Source organism: Crocuta crocuta, unplaced genomic scaffold (assembly GCF_008692635.1).
Source record: "Crocuta crocuta isolate KB4526 unplaced genomic scaffold, BGI_CrCroc_1.0 scaffold30, whole genome shotgun sequence".
Lineage (NCBI taxonomy): Eukaryota > Metazoa > Chordata > Mammalia > Carnivora > Hyaenidae > Crocuta > Crocuta crocuta.
Window position 1 is genome coordinate 3,662,808 of NW_027528345.1, and position 27,130 is coordinate 3,689,937.

Sequence of the window (27,130 nt, forward strand, 5' to 3'; positions counted from 1 at the left end):
CGTGCTCTAGTACCTTATGGTATCTAAACAATGCCCACCATTATTTATAGTAGCTGTTGTATACCTATTTGTGATGGAAGGAAAATTAAATAAACAATGATAAACATTAAGACACCCATCTTATTTATGGATTGGTGGATTGTTTTGATAATTGCAAGTGCAAACTACCTTAAACATGTGTTATACCAAGAAAAAGAAGAAAATCAAAATATTTGGCAGCATTTTGTGACATTAGTTTGAGCCTAGTAAAAGCCAGGTTTGAACTGATATATAAATAGGGAGAGAAAAAGGAAACTTATTAATGAAAATAAGGGCATTCTGACAGAAAAGTATGATACTGCTAGCTCTCTCTAATATTTGCTCTCTGTGTGAACTTCAGAAGTTTAACCCTGTTTTTAGGGCCATTGAATCCCTAGCAATTTCTAGTCCAACCCAAATTGTTAATTATTCGTGAGGAACCTATGTGTCTTTTTACCCTTATTTTCAGTACTAAATGAGATCATTTGCCTGTTTGATTAGGAAAACTTAACAGGTTATCTTAAACACTTAGTGATGTGATACCTGGTTTTGTTTGTTTTCCAATGAATTATCTTCATATCCTTCACCATTTTTTATTTTTACTTTTTCTGAGAGAGAGAGAGAGAGAGAGAGCGAGCAGGAGAGGGTCAGAGAGAGAGGGAGATACAGAATCTGAAACAGGCTCCAGGCTTTTAGCTAGCTGCCTGCACAGAGCCCAACGCAGGGCTCGAACCCAGGAACCATGGCCGAAGTCGGACACTTAACCGATTGAGTCACCCAGATGCCTCTCCTTCACCATTTTTATCGGTATGTTCATCTTACTGAGCAGTTTTGTCAGCATGCATTACATTATGAAAAATTAAGATTTTGCCATAGGGACACCTGGGTGGCTCAGTCAGTTAAGCGTCGACTTCGGCTCCGGTCATGATCTCATGATTTGTGGGTTTGAGCCCCACGTCGGGCTCTGTGCTGACAGCTAGCTCAGAACCTGGAGCCTGTTTCAGGTTCTATGTCTCTCTCTCTCTGACCCTCCCCTGCTCACACTGTCTGTCTGTCTGTCTGTCTCTCTCTCTCTCTCTCTCTCTCAGAAATAAATAAAACATTTTTAAAAATTAAAAAAAAAAAGACTTTGCCATAAATGTTGGGATTTTCCCTCTTGGAAATTTGCCTTAAATATAATCATAATTTTTAACTTTAGAGCCCCTTTTTAAAACTTTTTTAAAATATTTATTTTTTTGAGAAACAGAGCACAAATGGGAGAGGGGCAGAAAGAAGACACAGAATATGAAGCAGGCTCTAGGCTCTGCGCTGTCAGCACAAAACCCGATGAGGGACTTGAATCCATGAACTGTGAAATCATGACCTGAGCCGAAGTTGGAGGCTTAACCGACTGAGCCACCCAGGTCCTCAGCTTTAGAGCCCTTATTAACATGTAATTTAAAACCTGGTATTTTGATACAGGATGATTTTTTTCCTATAGGCTTATAATTATTTAGTTTTTTTTTTCCTCATGAGGGGTCTTTCTCTTCTCTCCCTTCCTTCCAGATATTTAGCTTTTTAATCACCGTGAATTTGCCATGATATGTCTTGTAAGAAGGGAAGATCTTGTCCCTAAATTGTCTCAGAGTTAGGTAAAATGTTTTAAAACTTGAGGATCCATGTGTTTGGGGAAGTATAAGAATGATATCACTGTGACAAAACAATGAAAACCTAAAACTGTAATAATAGATACCATTCCCTGTAAAGTAGCTGTGTTTAGAGAAGTAAGGAAAATGAAGCTCAGAGAGGTTAAGTAAATTAAGGGCAAAAGGCCATGTATAAGCGGATGAACTAACTTTTGAATGTTCTGGGAAGTACCACTGTAAATAAATATGTTTAATCTTATTAAACTCAGTGTTTCACAAAGTTACTTACCCATAGAACCCGTCTTTGGATTTTGTGGTGAGATGAAAAACACCATCTCGTGGATTAGTATTTTTTGGAACACATTTTGAGAAAGGCTTTTATTATGAAGTCAGGTCTCTGGTAAAAAAGAAGGTATAAATCAGCTAAAACTTAATCCTCTGTTGTGTAATTGCTTTATAAAATAAATTTTTTTTTTTAAATTTTTTATAGTTTATTTATTTTTGAGACCGAGACAGAGCATGAGCAGGGGAGGGGCAGAGAGAGAGGAAGACACAGAATCTGAAACAGGCTCCAGGCTCTGAGCTAGCTGTCAGCACAGAGCCTGATGCGGGGCTCGAACCCATGAACCATGATATCTGACCTGAGCCGAAGTCGGATGCTTAACCAACTGAGCCACCCAGGCGCCCCCAAAGTAAAATTTCTAAAGTGCAGAATTTTAAGATACTGGCAAGGGCTAGGGTGGAAAAAAATCCCCATACATTTCTTTGTATTCTGTGACAAATAAGAAGCTGTAAGTACCTTTTTATTTATTTTTTTTTAATTTTTAAAATTTACATCCAACTTAGCATATAGTGCAACAGTGATTTCAAGAGTGATTTCAAGAGTAGATTCCTTCATGCCCCTTACCCTTTTAGCCCATCCCTCCTCCCACAACCCCTCCAGTAACCCTCTGTTTGTTCTCCATATTTAAGAGCCTCTTATGTTTTTGTCCCTCTCCCTGTTTTTATATTATTTTTGCTTCCCTTTCTTATGTTCATCTGTTTTGCATCTTAAAGTCCTCATATGAGTAAAGTCATATGATATTTATCTTTCTGTGACTAATTTTGCTTAGCATGATATCCTCTAGTTCCATCCATGTAGTTGCATGTGGCAAGATTTCATTCTTTTTGATTGCCAAGTAATATTCGGTATACACACACACACACAGCACATCTTCTTTATCCATTCATCCACTGATGGACATTTGGGCTCTTTCCATACTTTGGCTATTGTTGTTAGTGCTGCTATAAACATTGGGGTGCATATGTCCCTTTGAAACAGCACACCTGTATCGCTTGGATAAATACCTAGTAGTGCAATTGCTGGGTTGTTGGGTAGTTAGTTCTGTTTTTAATTTTTTGAGGAATCTCCATACTGTTTTCCAGAGTGGCTGCAGCAGTTTGCATTCCTACCAGCAGTGCAAAAGCAATCTTCTTTCTCCACATCCTCACCAACATCTATTGTTGCTGAAGTTGTTAATGTTAGCCATTCTGACAGGTGTGAGGTAGTATCTCTTTGTGGTTTTGATTTGTATCTCCTTGATGATGAGTGACCTTGAGCATCATTTCATGTGTCTGTTGGCCATCTGTATGTCTTCTTTGGAGAAGTATCTGTTCATGTCTTTAGCCCATTTCTTCACTGGATTATTTGTCTTTAGCCCATTTCCTCAAGATTATTTGCTTTTTGGGTGTTGAGTTTGATAAGCTCTTTATAGATTTTGGATACCAACCCTTTATTTGATATGTTGTTTGCAAATATCTTCTCCCATTCTGTCAGTTGCCTTTTAGTTTTGCTGATTGTTTCCTTCGTTGTGCAGAAGCCTTTTATTTTAATGTGGTCCCAGTAGTTTATTTTTGCTTTAGTTCCCCTTCCCTCTGGAGATATGTTGAGTAAGAAGTTGCTGTGGCCAAGGTCAGAGAGGTTCATGCCTGCTTTCTCCTCGAGGATTTTGATGGCTACCTGTACATTTGGGCCTTTCATCCACTTTGAGTTTACCTTTGTGGATGGTGTAAGAAAGTGGTCCAGGTTCATTTTTCTGCTTGTCGCTGTCCAGTTTTCTCAGCACCACTTGCTGAAGAGACTGTCTTTATTCCATTAAATATTCTTTCCTACTTTGTCAAAGATGAGTTGGCCATACATTTGTGGGTCCATTTCTGGGTTCTCTATTCTCTTCAATTGATCTGAGTGTTTGTTCTTGTGCCAGTACCATAATGTCTTGATGATTACAGCTTTGGAATACAGCTTGACGTCCAGGATTGTGATGCCTCCTGCTTTGGGTTTCCGCCCCCCCCAAGATTGCTTTGGCTATTCGGGGTCTTTTCTGGTTCCATACAAATTTTAGGATCGTTTGTTCTAGCTCTGTGAAGAATGCTGGTGTTATTTTGATAGGGATTGAAATGAATAGATTGTTTTGAGTAGTAACTGACATTTTAATAATATTCTTCCTATCCAGGAGCATGGAATATTTTCCATTTTGTATGTGTGTGTCTTTAATTTCTTTCATAAGCTTTCTATAGTTTTCAGTGTATAGATTTTTCACCTCTTTGGTTAGATTTATTCCTAGGTATTTTATGGTTTTTGGTGCAATTGTAAATGGGATCGATTCCTTGATTTCTCTTTCTATTGCTTTATTGTTGGTGCATAGGAATGCAACCGATTTCTGTGCATTGGTTTTATATCCTGCCACTTGCTGAATTCATGGGTCAGTTCCAGCAGCTTTTTGGTAGAATCTTTTGGGTTTTCCATATAGAGTTTCATGTCATCTGCGAAGAGTGATAGTTTGGCCTCCTCTTGGCCGTTTGGATGCCTTTTATTTCTTTGTGTTGTCTGATTGCTGAGGCTAAGACTTCCAGTACTATGTTGAATAACAGTGGCGTGAGTGGACATCCCTGTCATGTTCCTGACCTTAGGGGGAAAGCTCTCATTTTTTTTCCCCATTGAGGATGATATTAGCATTGGGTTTTCTTATATGACTTTAATGATCCTTCTATCCCTACTTTCTTAAGGGTTTTTTATCAAGAAAGGATGCTGTATTTTGTCAAATGCTTTCTCTGCATCTGTTGAGAGGATCATATGGTTCCTGTCCTTTCTTTTATTGATGTGGTGAATCACATTGATTATTTTGTGGATATTGAACCAGCCCTGTATCCCAGGTATAAATTCCACTTGGTTGTGGTAATGATTTTTTTGATGTATTGTTGGATTTGGTTGGCTAATACCTTGTTGAGGATTTTTGCATCCATGTTCATCAGGGAGATTGGTCTATAGTTCTCTTTATTAGTAGGGTCTTTGGTTTTGGAATCAAGGTAATGTTGGCTTCATAGAATCAGTTTGAAAGTTTTCCTTCCATTTCTATATTTTGGAACAGCTTCAAGAGAGAGAATAGATGTTCACTCTTCCTTAAATGTTTGGTAGAATTCCCCTGAAAAGCCATCTGGCCCTGGACTCTTGTTTTTTGGGAGAGTTTTGATTACTAATTCGATTTCTTTACTGGTTATAAATCTGTTCAAATTTTCTATTTCTTCCTGTTTGAGTTTTGGTAGTTTATATGTTTCTAGGAATTTGTCCATTTCTTCCAGATTGCTCATTTTATTGGCATATAGTGGCTCATAATATTCTCTTATTATTTGTATTTCTGCTGTGTTGGTTGTGATCTGTCCTCTTTCATTCTTGATTTTATTTATTTGGGTCCTTTTTCTTTTTGGTCAAACTGTCTAGTGGTTTATCAATTTTGTTAATTCGTTCAAAGAATCAGCTTCTGGTTTTATTGATCTGTTCTACTGGTTTTTGTTTCTGTTTTTTTTTGGTTTTGATACAATTGCTTTCTGCTCTAATCTTTATTATTTCCTGTCTTCTGCTGGTTTTGGGTTTTATTTGCTGTTCTTTTTCTAGCTCTTTGAGGTGTAAGGTTAGGTAGTGTACCTGCGACCTTTCTTCCTTCTTTAGGAAGGTCTGGATTGCTATATACTTTCCTCTTATGACTGCCTTTGCTGTGTCCCAGAGGCTTTGGGCTGTGGTGTTATCATTTTCATTGGCTTCCATGTACATTTTAATTTGCTCCTTAACTTCTTGGTTAGCCTATTTGTTCTTTAGTAGGATGTCCTTTCGTCTCCAAGTATTTGTTATCTTTCCAAATTTTTTCTTGTGGTTGATTTCTAGTTTCATAGCATTGTGGTCTGAAAATATTCATGGTATGGTCTCGATATTTTTGTACTTGTTGAGGGCTCATTTGTGTCCCAGTATGTGTTCTATTCTGGAGAATGTTCCGTGTGCACTGGAGAAGAATATACATTTCACTGCTCTAGGATGAAATGTTCTGAATAAATCTGTTAAGTCCATCTGGTCCAGTGTGTCATTCAAAGCCGTTGTTTCCTTGTTGATTTTCTCTTTAGATGGTCTGTCCATTGCTGTAAGTGGGATGTTGAAGTCCCCTAGTATTATGGTATTGTTATTAATGAATTTCTTTATGTTTGTGATTAATTCATTTATATATTTGGGTGCTGCCACAGTTGGAGCATAAATGTTTACAATTGTTAGGTCTTCCTGGTGGATAGACCCTGCCCCCCCATTATGATATAATGCCCTTCATCATCTCTTGTTACAGTTTTTATTTTAAGGTCTAGATTGTCTGATATAAGTATGGCTAATCTGGCTTTTTTTTTTTTCCTTGGGTGATCATTAGCATGATAGATGGTTCTCCATCCCCTTACTTTCAATCTGAAGTTGTGTTTAGGTCTAAAGTGGGTCTCTGTGTAAACAACATATAGATAGGCTTTGTTTTCTTACCCTATGTTACCTTTCTGTTACCCTATGTCTTTTGATTGGAGCATTTAGTCCATTGACATTTAGAGTGACTACTGAAAGATATGAATTCATTGCCATTATGTTTTTTGTAAAGTTGTAGTTTCTGTTGGTAGTCTCTGGTCCTTTTTAGTCTTTGTTGCTTTTGGTCTTCTTTTTTCTCCCCCCGCCTTTTCTCCCCTTAGAGAGTCCCCATTAAAATTTCTTATAGGGCTGGTTTAGTGGTCACAAACTCCTTTAATTTTTGTTTGTCTGGGAAACTTTCTCTCTCTCCTTCTATTTTGAATGACACCCTTGCTGGATAAAGAATTCTTGGCTGCATATTTTTCTGATTCAGCACATTGAATATATCCTGCCAAGTTTCTGTGGATAGGTCTGCTGCAAACCTGATCTGCTTCCTTTGTAGGTTAAGGACTTTTTTCCCCTTGCTTCTTTCATGATTCTTTCCTTGCCTGAGTATTTTGTGAATTTGACTATGATATGCCTTGTTGATGCTCAGTTTCTGTTGAATCTTGTGGGAGTCCTCTATGCTTCTTGGATTTTGATGTCTGTGTCTTTCCCAAGGTTAGGAAAGTTTTCTGCTATGATTTGTTCCCATACCCCTCTACCCCCTTTTCTCTTTATTCATCTTCTGGGACCCCTTTGTTTCTGATGTTGTTCCTTTTTAATGAGTCACTGATTTCTCATTTTTAAGCCATGCTCTTTTGCTTTATCCTTCCTCTTTTTTCCTGCTTCATTATTCTCTATAAGTTTGTCCTCTATATCACCAATTCACTGCTCTGCCTCATCCATCCTTGCTCCCATGGCATTCATTCAAAATTGCAGCTCAGTTATAGCATTTTTTATTTCATCCTGACTAGCTTTTACTTCTTTTATTTCCATAGAGAGGGATTCTAATCTCTTTTGGACCCCAGCTAGTATTCTTATTATTGTGATTCTAAATTCTGGCTCAGACATCTTATTTGTATCAGTGTTGGTTAAGTCCCTGGCTGTCGTTTCTTCCTCCTCTTCTTTTGGGGTGAAGTCCTTCATTTCATCATTTTGAAGGAAAAAAAGGAATTAATAAGGTAAAAACATTTTTTAATTAAAAAATTGAAAACAACACACATACAAAAATCAAATAAATGATGCTAGATCCTAGGTGTGTTTTGGTCTGGTTATTGAAAGGAGCTTGATTGATTAGAGACAAAAGGGAAAAAGAACAAGAAAAAGAAAACGTTTGAAAGTTTGAGAAAATGAATATGGTGAAATAGAATAACTTGAAATGATGGAAGTAAATAGAATTTGAAAAATTTACAAAAAAGTAAAAAGTTTAGTCAAAAACTAAAGGAAAATAATTTTAATAAAAATTGTAAACAAAGTAAATTTTTTATCTTTCTGTATTCGAGTAAAAGCAAAGAAAAATGAAAGTTGAATAGATGGACCAGCGAGCAGACTGAAATACAATTGATATTATATCAAACTGTGAAGCACTTTGTAAACTAAAGTTAAAGCACCATAAACTAAGCAGGTGGAGAGATTTGCGGTGTTCCTGAAGAGGGAAGTTGGCTCACTTGGGCGGGACTTAGTGTAACAGCTCCATTCTCCACTAAATGGTGCTGCTTAGCTTCCTGGGGTGGTTGGTGTGGTTCCTGTAGGTGTGTATGCACATGGGAGGGCAGGGTGGAAATGATGTCACCAGATAGCCAGTCTAGCCTCAGAACTCTGTGCAGGAATCAGGCACTCACCCTTTGTCTCCAGTTTCTGCCCAGTCCCTGCTTTTACAGTGTCCATGACTATGCCGTCAGGTTGCCCGGCAACACCTCCCTCTTGAGTTTTATCTGAGACATGGCGGTGTTTCCCAACCCCTCACTTCTGAGGGGCTGTGGTTTTGACTCAGATCCTCTGGGGGAGGGTCTCACTGAGCAATGGCCAGGTGCTGGCTGCACCCAGGAACATTCACAGGACCGTGTTGCTGCCGATGGCCCAGAGACTACGGCTGGGTGCCAGCCTGCCCCAGGAAAAGTTTATGAGATCGTGTAGCAGCAGCATTTCCAGGATTATGGAAAATCATGCGTGGCCTGAGGACTGCCTGGACCCACTCATCTCCTGGGAATTTGCCCATTCCACCAGAGCATCACTAGGTATTTGAGCTGCAGAGTTTCAGACTCAGCACTTCTCCTGTTTATAGAGTCTTAATGGAATTTAAACCCTCTCTTTTCTCCTTTCTCTCTTTTTAGTTCAGTCTCTCTGGCTGTTTCTACTTCTCCACTTTCTCTCCAGTTGCTTTTGGTGGGGGGATGCTTTTCCCATATACCTTGCTCCCCTTCCATCCTCTCTCCAGAAGCAAAAACAGCTTCCTGCCCTCCACAGCTTTGCTCCCTGCCCTCCACAGCTTCTCTCCCTGCTCTCTGCGCTGTACCTGCTCAGTTCTGTGGTTCAGGTTGTGCAGATTGTTGTGTTACTCCTCAAATCAGTTTTCTGGGTGTGCAGGATGGTTTAGTGTTGATCTGGCTGTATTTCATGTATCTGAGACAGAAAAAAGACTTCCATGCTGTTCCACCATCTTGGCTCCTCCACCTTTTTATTCTTTAATAAATCGTTTGAAAAGATTCAGGAGGTATGTAATTGTTTAGATCAGGGATCAGCAGACTATAGCCCATGGGCCAAATCTGACCAAGTGTCTTTTTTGGTGAGTTTTATTGGAACACAGCCAGGCACGTTTGTTTATGTATTGTTTATGGCTCTTGTGCTACAATAGAATGTTTTAAGAGTTGTGTATGGAGACCGTGTAGGCCTTGGCTCTTTCCAGCAAAGTTTTGTTGACCACCCAGTGTAGTGAGTGGTCTTTCTGCCTACTTTTTACTTTATATGTGCTTCATCTCTGTGTATTCTCTGAATTCCATAACTGAAGTTCTTGACATTGAATTATTTGTGGTTTATCCTCTGTGAAGGAATTTCCTTGGGAAATCACGTTGAAGTCTTGTTCCAAAGGTTTTATTATTATGAGTAGATTTTAAACTCCTACTAATATGCAAGATTCCATAGTTGTGCTTTTCTGAAGGATAAAGCTATCAAGCAGTTATATTAGCACACTTAGCTATTTTTGCTGCACACCTTCATTGATTTGATGGATATCATAATAGGATAAGACTGTCAATAGAAATAGCTAGCATCCAGGTGGCTCAGGCAGTTGAGTGTCCGACTTCTGATCAGGCCATAATCACACAGCCCATGAGTTTGATCCCCTCATCTGGCTCACTGCTATCAGTGCAGAAGCTTGCTTTGGATCCTCTGTCTTCTCACCCTCACCCCCACCCCCATTGCCCTTCCCCACTCATGTGCATGCATGCTCTCTCTCAAAAAGAAACAAACATTAAAAAAAAAAAAACCTCTGTTGAGTGCTATGTATCAGGCTTTTTTCTAAGCATTTTATATATGCTATCTCATTTACTCCTTGTAACAACTCTGTGAGGTAGGTAGTATTATCCCTACTTTTATAGACGAGGAAATTAAGGCATACGGAGTTAAGTAACTTAATGTCATAATAGTTACTTTGGAAGGGTCTTTCTGTACTTAGGCATCTAGTTCACTACGTCCTTAATATGCCTAACCCCCTTTCTTTCCTCTACTAGGTGATGCTTCTGTTAATCCCTATACACAGGGCTAGTATTTGAAACTTTGGTGCTCTATAATTCTGTAAACTCTAAGAAGGCCCTCTGGCTCCTCATTATGCCCTTTGCATCAACCTATGATGCTTTCACAGAGCAATTAGTCTGATCACTTTAAACATGAATCAGATCTCTTCACAACCTTGTTCTTTGTGAGGTTATATTTCATTTATCATATCTCTGCTCACATATCACCTTTTCCAAAAGGTCCTTCCTGACCATTTTATTTAAAATAGCCTGCCTCACATCCACTTTATATTACATGTCACTCAGAAATGTTTTATATTTGTAGGCTGTTTTCCCCAGTAGAATATAAGCTTGGGGCAAAGACTTTGTCTTTTCATTTCAAAATAGGATATATTTTCTACCATTCTTTCCATCCCTTTGCTATAACTGTAACCTAACTTCCCTCGCAGCCCACTTGCCTCTTAATCCTTGATTCATGAGTTGAGTTCTGGGCATACTTACTATCTCCGACAAGCCACTGTTCAGTATCGTCTTGGGATATCCTCATTTATTCCACATTCTTCCCATTATTGTACTCTGATAAATTTCCAGGACCCTATTTTTTTCTTCCTTGATGATTATAATTTCTTGCTCACAGTCTTCTCTCTCCTCTCCTTCCTGATGTGATGGTACTTCTAACAACAGTGCTTTCTTTTGTTTTTCAGTTCTTATCTGTAGGTATCCACAGGTATGGTCAGATGCTACAGTCATCACTGGGGCTTGTTCTGCCATTATCATGTGTTCTGAATTTCTGCTTTTGACTTAGGTATAATGTGCTTATATATGTTAGTGAGGTTCTGTAATTCAATCTCAAAGTTCTATGTGCTGCATCAGGATCAGCAGTAGAACTTTGCTAAAGCATGAATATAATTCGTCACACCCTCAGAGATTCTGATTTGGTAGGTGTGGTTTGCCCCTGAATTTGTATTTCTGTCACCTTCCTAGGTAATGCTGTGCCAGGTCTTTGAACCTGCATTTTCAGGCACGCTGCTGTAATTATACTCCCTCCCCTCCCACACCACCCCCTGCCCCTGGACAAGGATCAAAACCGAAAGTTTCTACTCTCCCTTCCATTCACATTCTTGCTTTCTTCACTTTCTATTGATGATTTCTAGGATTACTTTACTCAAGGAAAGGCATTCTAAAGAGGGTTTTCTCATATTTTCTCTTCCTAAAATGAGCATTTTTCTCTCTATCCTTTACATGTTCTTTTCTTCACTGCCATTCTCTTCTACCTTGTTCCTTTGTCTCATTTTCTCCTGTTGATTTTTGGCTCTTAATCAGTTAACATTTTTGCATCTTAGTTTAAAAGTTTGTCCTAAAGCAAATTGACTTTTTCCTTCACCCTCCAGATATGATCAAATAATCCCTTTCCCTCAAAATATTGTTCCATTTCTCTCTATTCCTGCCAAACTTTTTTGAAAGAAAACTAATGGCTTAATTCCTTTGGTAGATGTATCTTGATTTCTTAAAAATCTGCTTTGGTTTTCCAAAGTTTTATTGGACAGCCCATTCACTGGTTATGTGACTCCAAGATCTTAAATGCAGAGATCTCTGCCAGCCTGTGCAGTACTTTATATTAACTCTCCTTTACCCTTTAAAATTTCTCTTTCTTTGCTTTGTAGTCAATATGTTTTAGTTTTTGCTTTTCTGATTACTTCTATTTTCATTCACATTAATACCTTTTAATCCTTCTATGCCTTTTCTTGAAGTGTGGAATACTTTCCCTGCCATCTAAATCTGTGCTGATATGGGAGCCAGTAGCCACATGTCCCAAGTGCAGTATGGCCAGTTGAGAGATAATCTGTTCGTATATAATACATACTGGATTTTCAAGATGTAAGATGAAAAAGAGAATGTAAAATGTCTCACTAAATTTTTAAATATTGATTACGTGTTAATATTTTAGATATTTAGGCTTAAATAAAAAATATTGGTAAAATTAGTTTCACCTGTTTGTCTTTTTAAATATAGCTTTTACTCTGTGGCTTGGTTGTATTTCTGTTCAACAATGTTCATCTTTCCTTAAAAATCCTTCAGATCAGTTTTCCATGTAATACACATTTCTCTTCGGAATTACAGTACCAACCTTCTGGAACATTTATTCCCCACCCTATTCCACCTCCACCCCCTACCCCCCATAATATACTAAGCTTCTTTAGAACCAGGGTAATTCCCCATAGTGCCTTTCATATACTGGGATATAGAGATAAAGGAGATAGAAATATGAAAAAATGTATATAGATACAAACTCATATGAATAAAGGATTTGGCTAGCATTATCATTTTGTCAAAGAGGATATTTATAGTAGATGATGTCTGGTGAGGTTTTTGCTTAATCTGATAGGAAATATGAGGGCTTGATGTGATGGAGAGGTGAGACTTAACTCTGCTCTGAGATACTAAAAATCTAACGTATACTTACCCCAAGTATATTCAGTCACTCCAGGCCACACTGATGGTTCTGAACTGTGCTGTTGTGATTTTACTGACATCTGGTGTCAGGATTAGGAAACTGTAGTTCAGTCTTTTGTCTACTCCCGTGCCGTGCCTCCTGCTGGAGAAAAGGAGGCAATCTTTCCTCTGCATATGAGCCTGCATCTTCATCCCCTACATAAGTTATCAATAAGGACTCCTCTAATTTCATTGTAGGAAACCTTTATTTTCCTTCTTGGCGTCGGCGTTCCTTGGGTTCCCTGTTAACTTCCCAGTTAACTTCCCTTCATTAGTCAGACATTCACTATGTTTTATTGAGTCTACAAAGATACATTCGTGGTGTGTTAAAGTGCTCCCTGCTCTGACCTTATCTAAGCTACCACTATCTTTTGTCTGCCTGAGTAAGCTCCTAATTCGTCTCCCTGCCTGTACTCTTGACTGCATTCACATGTTTTGTTTATTTATTTAAAAATTTTAAAAAACTTTTTTTTGAGAGCTACAGAGCACGAGCAGGGGAGGGGCAGAGAGAGAGGGAGACACAGAATGTGAAGCAGGCTCTAGTCTCAGAGCTGTCAGTATGGAGGTGACACCAGGCTTGAACTCATGAACCATGAGATTTTGCCTGAGCCAAAGTCGGATGCTTTAGCCAACTGAGCCACCCAGGTGCCCCTATTTATATTTTTAAGTAGGCTTCACACCCAGCGTGGGGCTTGAACTCACAACGCTGTGATCGGTTGCTTAACAACTGAGCCACACAAGTGCCCTGCCCCCTGTGTTTAGTTGTTTAATATCAGCCCCTCCTTCTAGCCTGAGAGTCCTGTGATGGGGGAGAGACAGCATGTATTTGGGTTAATTATTGGGTCCCCAGCACCTAGTATGGCTGCTAAGAGCTATGTAATACATAGATAGCCACTTGGCTTTCAGTGACGTTGATATGCCTCCTATTGTTTTGAATGTATTAGAATTTCTTGAATTCTTTGGCGGTAGTATTTTGTCAGTTCATTTATCATAAATGAGTTTTAGTTATTTTCTGCTTTGGTCCAGAGAAACTCGATTGTATCTTTGAGGACCGTATATATTGGGTATTAATCTGCTAATGACAACTTTTGTATTAGGGACTGCTGATTAATATACTGAAATTTTCTTTTTTTAAATGTATGTTTATTTTGAGAGAGAGAGAGAGAGAGTGTGTGTGTGTGCGCGCGCGCGCGCGCGCACGCAAGCACCTACGCGCAAGCAGGGGGAAGAGCAGAGATAATACCAAGCAGGCTCCATGCGGACAGTGACGTGGGGCTCAGTCTCACAGACTGTGACATCATGACCTGAGCTGAAGTCAAAAGTTGGATGCTTCACTGATTGAGCCACCCAGGCACCCCCTGAAATTATTTTCTGAGCATTTGAAATTACATGCCAGTGGTTTATCTCTTAGCATTCTTCTGTCTGAAATACATTGGTCCTTAATTTTAATATGGAACTATACTGCTAAATCTTCAATTAAAATTTGTTTGACTCCAGGTGTTCCCTTAAATAGAGGCCCGGGTCTTGATAGTTTTAATAATTTTGGTGTCCTTTGATATTTTAAAGTTGGTGTTGCTTTCTAAAGCTTTAGAATCCAGACTTAATTTCTGCTTTGAATTGGTGATATTGCTTAATAAGGAAATTTAATTTGTAAAAGTAGACGTGAGTTATTAAAAGCTGGTGATAGATGTAAGCAACGATCTTGTATGCTAAGAATGCAAACTCAAGAGAACAAGGACTTAATAGGTAAATACCAGGCTTTCTCAACCTTGGTATTACTAACATGGTGGGTCAGATAGTTTTTTGTTGTGAGGGTACGTATGAGACCTGTCCTGGGCATTGTAGGATTTTAGCGGCATCCCTGATCTCTACCCACAAGTGGCAATCTCTCCTCTCCAGCTGTGACAACAAAAATGTCTGTAGACATTGCCAAATTGGCATGAGGGAAGCAAAATCATAGCAATTGAAAACCAGTAATATAGACCGTACTGAGAAGGGGATCATAGTCCATTAAATGGCTCAGTTAGGAATCTTTGGCATTCTCTAGATGTCTTTGAGAACATGGTAGCTCTGTGGAATATTGCTAATGGCTAAAAAAAGTGGAAACTACAGGACTATGTTTTTCACAGTTTAAAATTTCTGTTTGCTTAGAATAAAGTAACTTTAGTCATTAACCTGGTTCTACCCCAAACTAAAGAAATATATGCATTCTAAATTACATTTTGCTGAAAAAGTTTCTGTTTGTGGACTGACATTAGAAGTTAGGTGGTGATTAACAAAAAAGGGGAGTGGAGAACCAAGACTACAGTAAAGATTAACTTGTAATCAGAGTTTTGCGATTTGTATTATGTATATAACTTACAGGATATAATTCTTTTATTTTCCCCCCAAAGGGACATGAGAGATGGCTTTAGAAGAAAAAGTATCTACCATTATGCAAGAGACCGATCTCCTCATAAAAGAGACACTGCTCTTTTCAGAGAATCATCTGTAGGTCGAAAGGATTCTCCACACAGCAGGTCTGGCTCCAGCGTCAGTAGTAGAAGCTACTCTCCAGAAAGAAGCAAAACGTACTCTTTCCATCAGTCTCAACATAGAAGTATGTATTTTTTAAGAATTCTTTTACAACCCCCACTAAAGAGAATGTTCTGATTCAGATTGCCTTATAGGTATTGTAAGAGAAATTTTTTTAGCCTTTTATTTTGAAAATTTTGAAACTTCTAGAAAGGTGGAAAGAATAGTGTAATAAATACCACACACATATTTTTGGAACCCTTTCAAATTGTGGTCCACATTGACATTTCACTTCTAATTCTTCAACACAGAAGATGTGTGTTTGTAATCATGTTGGAGAGTTAGGCACTTTTCTATTTTCTGCTAGTTCCTGTGTTAATCCATTCTCCTCAGTCTTCTGTCAATAGATGATATCTGTCTCTAATTATCTGAATAGTATATTTTTCATGAAAAATCTCGGTGGTTTCCCCTAAATATAAGGTATAGCTTTATTTATAAATTTTAGAGCTATGTCCTACCTTAGGTTCATTTTTATTCCAACCTCCAGTTTGTATGTTTTATTTGGAGTACCTAGCCATGCATGGCATTCTGTGTAATCATAGAATGTCATTCTGGCTGAGTTGATCAGTGTGTTGGACTAAATAAATGAAGCAGTTTATTTTTTGGATAATCTGTTTTATCTTTCTCGACTCCACTGCCTGCATTTGAGGTCATTTACAAACTTTTCCCCCTGCCTTCTAAATGCAAGGCACTGTGTTAGATGGAGGAATGTACCTGTCACCAGGAACTAGAATATATTTCGGTGTTTCTCCCCCAGCTAATAACAATTTTATCAATATGTAAATATAACAGATATAAAATAAAACATTTTTAAGCTTTTCATTTCTTTATTTTGAGAGAGAGTGCAATGAGTAGGGGTGGGGCAGAAAGAGAGGGAGAGAGAGAATCCCAAGAAAGCTCTGTGTTGTCAGCATGGAACCCAACACAGGGCTCGAATCCACGAACTGAGAATATGACCTGAGCCGAAATCAAGAGTTGAACACTCAAGCAACTGAGCCACCCAGGCGCCCCTAAAATGTAACTTTGATAGAAGAATTGATATATCATAAATGAGTTAACTTGGCATGAGCAGGTCAAGGTGAGAGAGATTCTCATTCTGGGGATTAAAAGAACATGTCATGGAGGAAATGATATTTGAACTCTTTGATTTCAGATTTCTACAAGTAAAAGTATCTTCTAAGTTGAAGGAATTACAAGTCAAGATACTGACACCAGAAAAGTCAAGGATATTTCTCTTTACTTTTTGTTTTAAGTTTCATTTATTTATTTTTTGAAAGACAGAGTGTGAGTGGGGAAGGGGCAGAGAGAGAGAAGGAGAGAGAGAATTCCAAGCAGGCTCCCTAGTATCAGCACAGAGCCCAATATGGGGCTGAAACCCACGAACTGTGAGATCATGAACTGAGCTAAAATCCAGAGTCAGCTCAACCTGCTGAGCCACCCAGGCGCCTCTCTTTCTTTACTTTTTAACTGCCTTCCTATTAAATGTTTTTCCAAATAATAAGAGTTTAAGTTTCACAGCATTTGCTTCCTGCATGTTCAGAGTGATGGAAGGTCACTTCAAATCATTAGATTGTCTCCGTTGTAGCTGTTGTTGGATTCTTGTATTTAATGAACATTTATTAATTTTTTACTGTTTTCAGAGCTAGGTAGAGTGGGTCTTCCAAAAAACATATTTTTGGATACTTGTGTATGAATGGTCATACAGGAGGTAAGAATGTCTTCTGAAGGATTTAAAACAAATATTGTAACTTACATATCCCCACTTGGTTAAAATAGTTCCAGGTAACTGAAAGCTTTACTGTGGATTTTAGGGTCTATGGTTTGTTTTTTCTCCTTCATTTCATTTCCCTCTTTCCCACCCTCTCCCCCTTTATCAAGAGGATAAATAACGTCTGAGTTCTAATGCACGCTCATATCCACAGATATAATTGTTAGCCAGACACCTTCTGAGAAGATCTTCTTTTTTTTTGGATGTGTATGACTTAAGTCTAAATACAATGATTAAGAGGAAGAAAGTATCTTTGGAAACTGATTATGAAGGCTTTTGAACAAAATATGAGTAAAAAATTAAGATTCTTACTTGACAGTCTGTAGTAAACCTAATTATTAGTGATTTTGTCTTTTTCTGTTCTCTTCTAAAACATATTTTTAGGGAGGCATTTTCTGTCTGCTTTCAGCCTGGTAGCTAGTAGCTGAAAGTTTAAAATCTTGAGATGAAATGTAGGGAAGTCACATGTGATGCTCCTGTCTCAGGGTCTCCATATACTTTTCCCCCTCCTTTGAGGTCTAATTGTTTTACTATCTGGAGTGATGAAAAGATAACAGAGAAAGCTGGGAAACTAGAATGTGGTGCAAATTGAGTGAAATAGAACATATGACTTTGGTATGCCTTCATGTTTATATTATTAAGTCATTTAGCTTCAAAAGTTAAGTTCTTTAATCAAGAAAAATGTTTGTTCTGGGAAAACTGTCTTTACAAGTTACTTGGGTTGTAACTATTTGGGCTGAGCTATTAAAATGTTTTTCTATACTCCTTTCATGTAAATAGCTTTTAGAATGGTTCCATAAAATCATCTTGCAAAAAGTTAATGGAGAAGTCTTATTTTAAACATTAAATAGAAAAAGTTATTGTTATGTTAACACATTTCTGAGCATCAATTCTTGCTTTGAATCTAAATGTCACAGATGGTGATAGTACCTTGCTTTTCTTCAAAAAAGGACTGCGAAACAGGGTCCTTAAATTATCAGTCATTTAAACTGGGTTAATTAGTAACAATGTGTTAATTTGTTTTTTAATGTAAAGTAAAATTCTTAATGTTTCTATAAATAACAAGTAAAAATTTCATACTCTCCTAATGTCCTTATTTTGCTAACTTTAATTTTTTGCTTTTTATTTATACTTTTCAGAGTAATTTTAATTTAATAATCACTAGTAGTTTGGCTGTGGTAACCACTTAAGGACTAATTCTTCATGATTCTTCTGTGCACTTAATATATCTCTTACATGATTAATTATAAGCCACAGAGTGGTTTTTACTACTTTTTTTTTAACCTCAACTACTTATTTCCCATTTTGTGCTTATACTCATATACATGTCTTCATATGTGTTTGATTAAATTTCTTCTACTTAGCCTTTGAGTTAATCCTGTAAACCTTGTACTGCTTTATAGACTAATTATCCTCCTAAATCAAAACATTTTTTTCATTATGTGCTTTATATATAAGAATTTTCTGCCTATAACTTAATTGGATTAACCTGTTCATAGCTGTCACTATAATACTACTTTCTGTTCCTTTTTTGTTATCCATATTTACATGCTAAATGTAGGTTGTCCTAGTTAATCTCATCGCCTTTCCCTTTGTTCATTATGATACTATTCTAGTTAAAATTGTTGTATGTATCCTGTATATTTTTACTTGAAGTTTATTTTTATTCCTATTAATCTAACCAGATATCTCCCCTTTTGTCAACTCTCAGATGTTTATTTCATTTTTCTCAGTTGAATCCCATTGTTCTCCTATTTTACTCTTCTGTTTAGAATAATTATTTAATGTTAATAGTGATACCAGAAATCACTCAGTTCAGTTTCTCATCCTCATTCTTTATTAAAATAATTCCCGTGATAAATTTACTATATCACAGGCTAGTACGTCCATCTTTGTATAGTTCATTTTTTATAAAACAAAACTTTTCTTGTAACACCTGTGCAATACTAGTTATTTGTCCTAGAGCCATAAAAATGTTTTTTTATGTTGTAACCTTTTATTTATTTGAAGAGTACTATCATAATCTTCTTGGTTTTTTTTTTTTTTCTCCCACAGGTTCAAGTATATTTAGTTCCTTCAACTTTTATTTGACATGCTTTCAGAACTTTGGTTTCCTAATTTTCTTTCTTTTCCTTTTAAGTTGTGGTGCCAGAAGTGAACTTTTATTTTGTCAACTGGACTGTATTACTGGCCTTTATTGAGACTGTAGGCAATTGAAACCTAAGCCATTTTCACATATATTACTATTTAACAAATGCCCTTCAGCCTATACTTTTTTAAATGTAGTTTATCCAGTAAAAGAAATCTAGGAATGCTAAATTTCATCTAATTAACTTCGGCTTATTATTTTCTTCTATAGAGGTCTTAAATCTCAGTGATTCTATATATTTGCAGCAGATAAAAATAGTTTCATCAGCAAAGGAAATATCCTTTGGGTTTTCTGTTAGTCATTAATAATTATGTTGAGTAGCATATAGCCACATTTAGAAACCTCTAGAGACCTGTCTGTGGATGTCAACCATTTTTCTGCATTTTTTAACTAATTGTGATCCTCTATCTTGTCTTCCTTTTCTCTTGAGGATTTCATGGAAGACTTTATCAGTTGCTTTTTAAAAACTCAAGTTAGAATGAGTTTCCTGTATCAAAAGAGGAACATAAAGATTATCTTGTTTTGTAAATCCATTGTGGCTCAAGGGATGATTATTTAAATACATAGAAACTATATCTTTGTTAATTTGTTCTAAACATTTGCCTGTAGATTAATGTCAGATTTACCACTGGTGCTTGTATATTAATTAGGTTGTGTGACGTTTTGGTAGAATTTTTAAAATACCATTACCGTGGAAGATTTGCAAGCTTATTATTTTGTTTGTCTGTATCTGTTTTTTTTTATAGTTCTGACTTTGGGCCCAGCATCCCTTTATTTTCTTGATATCAGCATCTGTTACTTAGAATAGAAGACTTATTTCATTTCATTTTATTTATTTAAAATTTATTTATTTTGAGAGAGAGAGATGAGCGCACACAAGTAGAGGAGGGGCAGAGAGAGAGTGAGAGAGAGAAAATCCCATGCAGACTCAGCACTATCAGCACAGAGCCTGAGCCAAGCTTGAACCCACAAATCATGAGGTCATGACCTGAGTTGAAATCAAGAGTCAGATGCCTAACTAACTGAGCCTACAAGGTGCATCTAGAAGATCATTTTAAAGACCATCATTCATCAGCGTTCAATCCTTTTTGAAGGCGCATCTTCTAAGATGACTGAAAATGTACAAGAATTACAAATACTGTTTTGAGAAGAGTATATTTGAAAGGTAGACTCCGTTATTGAACTTCAACGTAATGAGAAAAGAGACCTGTCATAAGACCTTTGGCTGTGAATATATTTGGAAGTCCACATGGCCCTTTGGATTATAGCTGAAATTCCAGTAAATTGAAAGGTTTAATTCTACCTTTAAAAAGAAGGCTTCTTTGGTGCAGACTTAGAGTGGTGATGGTAAAAGAAATCAGATCATGTATATTTTAGGCAATAGGCAATCGTGTTTGTTTTAGGCAGTAGGAAGAGAGGACAAACCCGTTCTCTTGGCAGCTGAATATCCTAACATTTTGTGGTTTGAAAGTCACTGTGTTTGTGTTCAATACTCTTATAGTTTTTTATTGGTCAAAGATATATTTCACATAAATGGTTTTCCATGCAAGATCGATCCAGTCTTTGCCCTCTGAGTTAACGAGCTGGTAAGGGAGACAAACCAGACATTCCATAGGAATAGACATTTTAGGTAATGTCTGAAGGGTGAGTAAAAATTGGTGGAAGGAGGGAAATGGAGGAGGATATTTTGGATGAGTTGTATCATATGAGGAGATCCTGAACTATAATTTAGTATTTTCTTAAAAGATCTTGGACTTTGATCGAATTTATTAGTGTGCTGTTGAATTCGATTCTACAATATATTGTTCTTGTTTGAGAATCTATTATTTACTCATGAGAGCTTTGGCTATAAGTTTCCTGGGTGAATCCTAGGAATACAGTTATAGCTTTCCTGGTATCAGAATGATTAAGGTTCCAAGAGTAATCAATTAATGATGTTCCCATATGTGTAGGCATTTATAGCATCTCTGTTTAGGGACTTAGTGCATTTTGTCAGTGGCACACATTCAGAATATGTACAGTTAGATAATGTTTTATTTATATTTTTAAGAGCAAGCCCATGTGGTTTTAGCTGATGTATCAAAAGGAGAGGTCTGTTCAGAAGTGCATTTCCAAATATCTGTAGTTAGTGCACCTTTACTTGTTACATCTCTTAAACTTTTAAAGATGATTGTTTTAGGGAAGCAGAGGTGGCATAAGCTTTCCCTACCCCTTTATCTGGTTTCTTTCTGTCTGTCATTTTTTTGGTGTCTGTATCACAGGAGCATCTCTTTTGTGTCCTTTCCATTTTCTCTTTCATACCTTCTTGACCAATAATTTCTCTGGGAAATCATGTTCTTCCCAACTAAGAGCACCAAATTGACATATCGTCCTTGATCCAGAAAAATAAATCCTTTCCTTAGCATCTGTGTAGCCACCACATCTTCATTTGTTCATATCTGAATTTCTCTTTGACAGCTTCAGCTATCAAAGAAGATGTGAATGTCCTATCTGTGCTGTGAAGTTTGTTTACTGATAAGACTTTCATTCATAAGTACCTGTTTTGTTCCTGTATGTTAGGCACTGTACCAAGAATTGAAAGATTGCAAGACATGGTCCCTAACTTTATCATCTCTAAAGATGATTTTAATATTTTTTCCCAGCAGTGTTCTTTGTTCTTACATGGGTTATCCATAACTAATAATACTCGATAGGCTTGGATGAGTCTAGTTCTTTTCATCATTGTTCTCATCAGGAAAACAAGTATTTTCCAGAAGAAGGTATATTTCTGATGTTTTATTTTGTTCAGAGAGTCATCAGATATTGTTGATACTCACATCAGCTGTTCTATTCAAAGAGTCACTGAATACTGGTAAATCTTATAATACTTTTAAATGTTTGTTGAAACATTAAGTTGCTTCTCTGTGGACAGAACTTTTTACCTGATCAATGGAAACTGTGTTCCTCGTCATCTTCCTCCTTATTTATTCTTTTACTTACCAGTACATTGATGTGGATTTCAGTTTTCATACTGCTGCCTTCAGAATTTTCCTTTCCTGGTTTCTTTCTTTTATCCTAATTTGGAGTTCATTTTCTTTATCATGTTACAGCAAAGGTGTTGAGTCTTTTTGCCCTGCTCTCAAGCAGGGAGTTAGTGTCTCCTTAATAAGATCACATGTGAGGTGAATTCGAAGTAAAGGCCAAATAACTAAGAGGTAGCATCTTATTAAAAGTATAAAGGTATGAGTGAAAAGTGGATTTGAGAGTCAAAGTCATTTGTATTCATAGTGTCGGTTGGAGCCATGTAAGAGTAGTAAGCAAAAACAAAGTTAGGAGGAATAGTCCCATTTAGGAGATAATAACCAACAAAGAAACAAGAGAAAGATGTAGTTAGTAACATGTAGGAGGACAAACACAGAAGTACCAAGGCATGAAAACCAAATGGCAAAATATTTTTTAAAGAAATTTTTATTTTTAGTTTTTTAAAATTATTTATTTTTAATGTTCATTTTTGAGAGACAGACAGAGCACGAACAGGGGAAGGGCAAGGAGAGAGCGGGAGACACAGACTCAAAAGCAGGCTCTAGGCTCCAGTTGTCAGCACAGGGCCTGACCCAGGGCTCAAACTCATGAAGTGGGATATCATAACCCGAGCCGAAGTTGGTTGCTTAACCTACTGAACCACCCAGGGGCCCTTAGTTGTTTGTTTTTTTAAAGTAATCTGTGCCGTATTTGGGACTCAAACCCCAAACCCCAAGATCAAGAGTCATAGGCTCTACCTAGTGAGCCTGCCAGGTGCCCTAAGAAAAACTTGTTTTTAAATCATTAAAATGACTGTAATAGAGAACAAGACCAGAAAACGTTAGTTTTAATATAAACAGCTCATTGAAAAAACTCTAAAATGAAAAGTTGAAGCATAGTAAGTTTGTTTCCATTATCTCTTGTGTTAAAAAGCAAAAGCCTGTAAAACTTAGGTTAATACAAGCACTTATTTATGAATCTGCAATTTGAGCTGGGTTCAGCTAGGTGGTTTTATTGGTCTGTTAGGATATTATTAAATAGCCCAAGCCTGTTTTTATGGATAGGAATGTGTAGTTAAATGTGGTGATTCCTACCATATCTTTGAAATTTGGTATCGAAATCAGTACACACAGCAGTTGTGGTGTGTTGATAAACTGACTCTTCAGTTGAACAGCACATGATTTGTGGAATTTGCCATGGAATGAATACTACCATCATGAGTGATTTCAGGCTACTGATGTGTGGAGTCCCTGAACTTGGAGTTTGGAAGAGATGCGGACAAGGCATGCTCATCAGCTAATATGAACCATCCCTAGACTCCAGACACTTGTAAATTGTCAGTGTTCTCATCTCTTGACCTACAAAGAATTTGAAGCAAGTTAACAAAATAAACATTTAATAAAAAATGATTCATTGAATGGTGAAGAATTTTCTGCAAAAGAGAAATAAACATGTGAAACTAAAAGAATAAATACCAGTGTAAAGGCGCTGAGCAGTTGTAGTTCAATAAGGATTTAGCTAAAACAAAGAGGAGAACTGTTCAGTAATAGTGTTCACAATGTACTTAAGGAAAAAAAATAGATCAGCTGCTGAGGAGGAACAAAAATTGTCCTGATGACAGATCAGTGAACACAAGGAGAAGGGTATTGCATCTTTTAACAACATTCTTGTAGAAGTAGGATGACATGTTTGCATATTTTTTAAAATACATTTTTTTAAGTTTATTTTGAGAGTGAGAAAGCACACGTGCACAGGACAAAGAGAGGGAGAGAGAGAATCCCAGCCAGGTTCCACACTGTCAGTGCAGAGCCCAGCGTGGGGCTTGTACTCATGAAACTTGAGATTATGACCTGAGCTGAAATCAGGAGTCCAACACTCAACTGACTGGGCCATCCAGGCACCCCCTTAAAATATTTTTTTAATGCAAGGTGCTAACTGTGCCAGAAAAGAATAAAATTGGCAATTTGAGATCTGTACTAGAAACTTTTGAAGTAAATGTTAAGGCGTTTGCATCTTATTGGAAAGATACCTGGGAGCTATTATTAGCGTATTTAGGCTACTTAAAAACTTAATTACATCTGCCTCATTAAGTGATTTGAGGCAAATATTGTAAACAATATTTACAAGATTCTAAATAGGGGACAATTAGGGCTCTAGCAAGACAGTGGTTGTGGATTTGTTTATAAAGAAAATCCATATATGAGAAAGTTTGTATGAAAAGAAGTTGCAAGATTTAGTAACGGGCTACTTTTGAGAGCAAGTCAGAATGACCTTTGCAGATAGTTACTATAAGCCCAGGTAACTGATAAGATATACCATGGAAACTTTACCAGTATCCTTTTTGATTTCTAGTGATGATTCATCTTTCTCTCTTGATTGTGTGTGTGTGTGTGTGTGTGTGTGTGTGTGTGAGTGAGTGTGAGATTAACCAGTCCTTTTCCAACTTTATGAAGATTAGAATAGGTGCTGAGTAAGACCTGATCCTTGTCTTCAACTTTAGGTGTCTTAACACACGACCCTTTTCTCATTCTTTTTGCTCATGCTATCGTTGGTTAGCCCAGTCTTAACACTTTCATTGTTGTTGTACCCAATTAGCTTCTGATCTTAAAAACAGATATTTTCTCATATTTCGTTATTACTCTTCAGTAATTGGTTGCTCAGGCAGCCCAATTTGAAGGCAGGGTAGGAAAGAGTTCAGGGTCACCAGCAAATACTCAGAAGTTTCTGTTCTGATCACTCTGACTTCTGGGTTCTTCTCTTGTCCCTCCTGGGCACAGAGGTGCTGGTGTTAATTCCTCCTTGCCCACCTTTCCCTAGAGTCCATCCGTGCTGGTGCCTCCTACAAACGGCAGAATGAAGGAAATCCAGAAAGAGGTGAGTTTTGAGCTAGATTTTGATTTGGGATTGTGAAGGGGTGGGGGGCTTGAATTGATAGAGGTTACAGAAATGGGAAAGTATATAACTGCTCCATTAGTCTTTAGTTGGAAACAGTTAAATTTTTTTTTAATGTCTATTTTTGAAAAAGAGGTGAGCAGGGGAGGGACAGAGAGAGAGGGAGACACAGGACCTGAAGCAGGTTCTAGGCTCTGGCAGCACAGAGCCTAACATGGGGCTCTCATGAACTGTGAGATCATGACCTGAGCTGAAGTCAGATGCTTAACCGACTGAGCCACCCAGGTGCCCTCAGAATTTAGTAGAAGTAGATACAGGTAGTAGGATATGGAGGGTGTTTGTGAGCTGGTTGTCTGGGCTAGCCATTCCTGGTCAGGAATAGCCACCTCAAAGGAGATAGAGATGAGAATAAACAAGTTAATGACAGATAGGACCTGACAACAGTAGAATCAGAGGATTTCTTTTTACCTTTTCAGTGCTCTTTCTGCTCTTTCCCTTGTAGCATCCTTTTTCTTTATCCTTTGCTTCTTGCCTGTCCCTGCCCTTCATGCAACAGGTATAATATGAATAGATGTGGAGGTATGATCTACCACTTGCTCTGCCCTTCAGTGTTCCTTTGCTTCTGCACACTGATATTGCTTGAAATCTGCTTAAATTAGCCCTTATGCAGCTAAAATCAGGGAAGATCTAGTACCAAGTGTATTTGGTACTGTAGTTGACATACCTGCAGTGCTGATGTCATGTTTGTTAAGATTTTGCTAAAAGATTATTTAGCAAATAACCTTGTTTGTTCTGTGTCTAGCTGGCTTTGTGTCAGAATTGAGCCGATATATATGCCTTTAATTAGCATAGTTTGATGTGTTGATTGGTGGAGCTCCTCAACTTCTTTCAAGGAATTGCTTATCTGAGTAGAATGGGGAGGTCACTGTATCCTAAGGGTGGAAAAATAATTTATCTTTTCACCAAATTTTTGAGTACTTACTCTTTTCTTAAAGGACTTGAACTAGGTAGGCCCTGGGTATTCAGAAATAAGCTATGATACTTGGAGCTTTTGGTACAATGGAATAGACCGACATTGTCACGATATGATGTGGAATTTGCCATATGCAATGGAGATACAATAGAAAATGACTAAATAAACCACGTTCTTAATCATTTTGGGATGTAGTGATGGTATCTTTTGATTTTTTTTTTTAAGTGACTTAGTGTGAAAGCTTCTTAATACCACAAGTTAAAAGATTCTAGGGTTATGTCTTTTATAAGACTTTTGGAGTCTCAGAATACTGTGCCTAGAGCAGGAGTTCTCATCCCTGGTACTGTTGACATTTGAGGTTAGATAATTTTTTTGTTGGGAGATGTTGTTCTACGTATTTGTAGGGTGTTCTAGCAATACCCCAAGCCTCTACTTACTGTATGGCAATGGCACTCTCCCACTTGTGACAGTAAAACATTACCAGATGTCCCTGGGGAGACATCTCACCTGGGGAGGTGAGAGAAGTGTCTGCAGAAAGGCTTTCTAGGTCTGCAGGACATAGCAGAGAGATGTTATTCACTATTGCCCTTGAGCCTCTAGGCTCCTACTTAGCAATCTTGACCATGGCAGAAGAGCTTAAGAGGCTTTGTGACTGAAGCTGGCTTTGCCTCAGTTTCAAGGTCATTTTGTCTCTGCTTTTGCTCTTGACTGCTTTCTTGGCTCTAACCTACTGTCTAGTCTTGACCAGCTTCCGTGTCACTCCAGACTTGGTGCCACCTTCTCCTTTTCTCTGCAACTTAATTTTGTCAGTTTTCTTAGTAGTGGAGACAAAGGATTTGTATTTGACACAGATAATTTAATGAAATGTTTTTGTGTCAGTAACAGCTCATAGTTATGATTCTGTTTAACTGAAACAATTTTCTGTGTTGTTGAACTGACTAAAGTAATATTGTTTAAATCTAGTTTCTGGTTTTAGTTTCTGTAAAAATGATAGTATACATACAGCACTACATTAGTGTCCGTAGAGACTAAAGATAAAGTGTAATGATTATATCACACATTTATTTTTAACCACTTAACAAATATTTGGGTACTCATTCATACTAGGCATTGCATTAGTGCTCCATATTATAATTTTTCTACTTTTTATTTTTTAAACTACACATTTTAGGAGCATCTGC

At 37.4% G+C, this 27,130-nt stretch overlaps 1 protein-coding gene across 12 annotated transcripts in view; it reads left to right on the forward strand.

Annotated features, from left to right (window-relative positions):
• PPHLN1 (periphilin 1) overlaps window positions 1-27,130 on the forward strand; it is a 182,178-nt gene that overhangs the window by 85,352 nt on the left and 69,696 nt on the right. For 10 of the 12 annotated variants that reach the window (XM_077753216.1, XM_077753221.1, XM_077753213.1 and 7 more), the window contains 2 exons: window positions 14,987-15,192; window positions 24,902-24,958. In XM_077753216.1, the coding sequence (XP_077609342.1) occupies window positions 14,987-15,192; window positions 24,902-24,958 (263 nt within the window). The remainder of the gene's footprint in view (window positions 1-14,986; window positions 15,193-24,901; window positions 24,959-27,130) is intronic. The other 2 variants (XM_077753217.1, XM_077753224.1) reach the window with 1 other exon arrangement.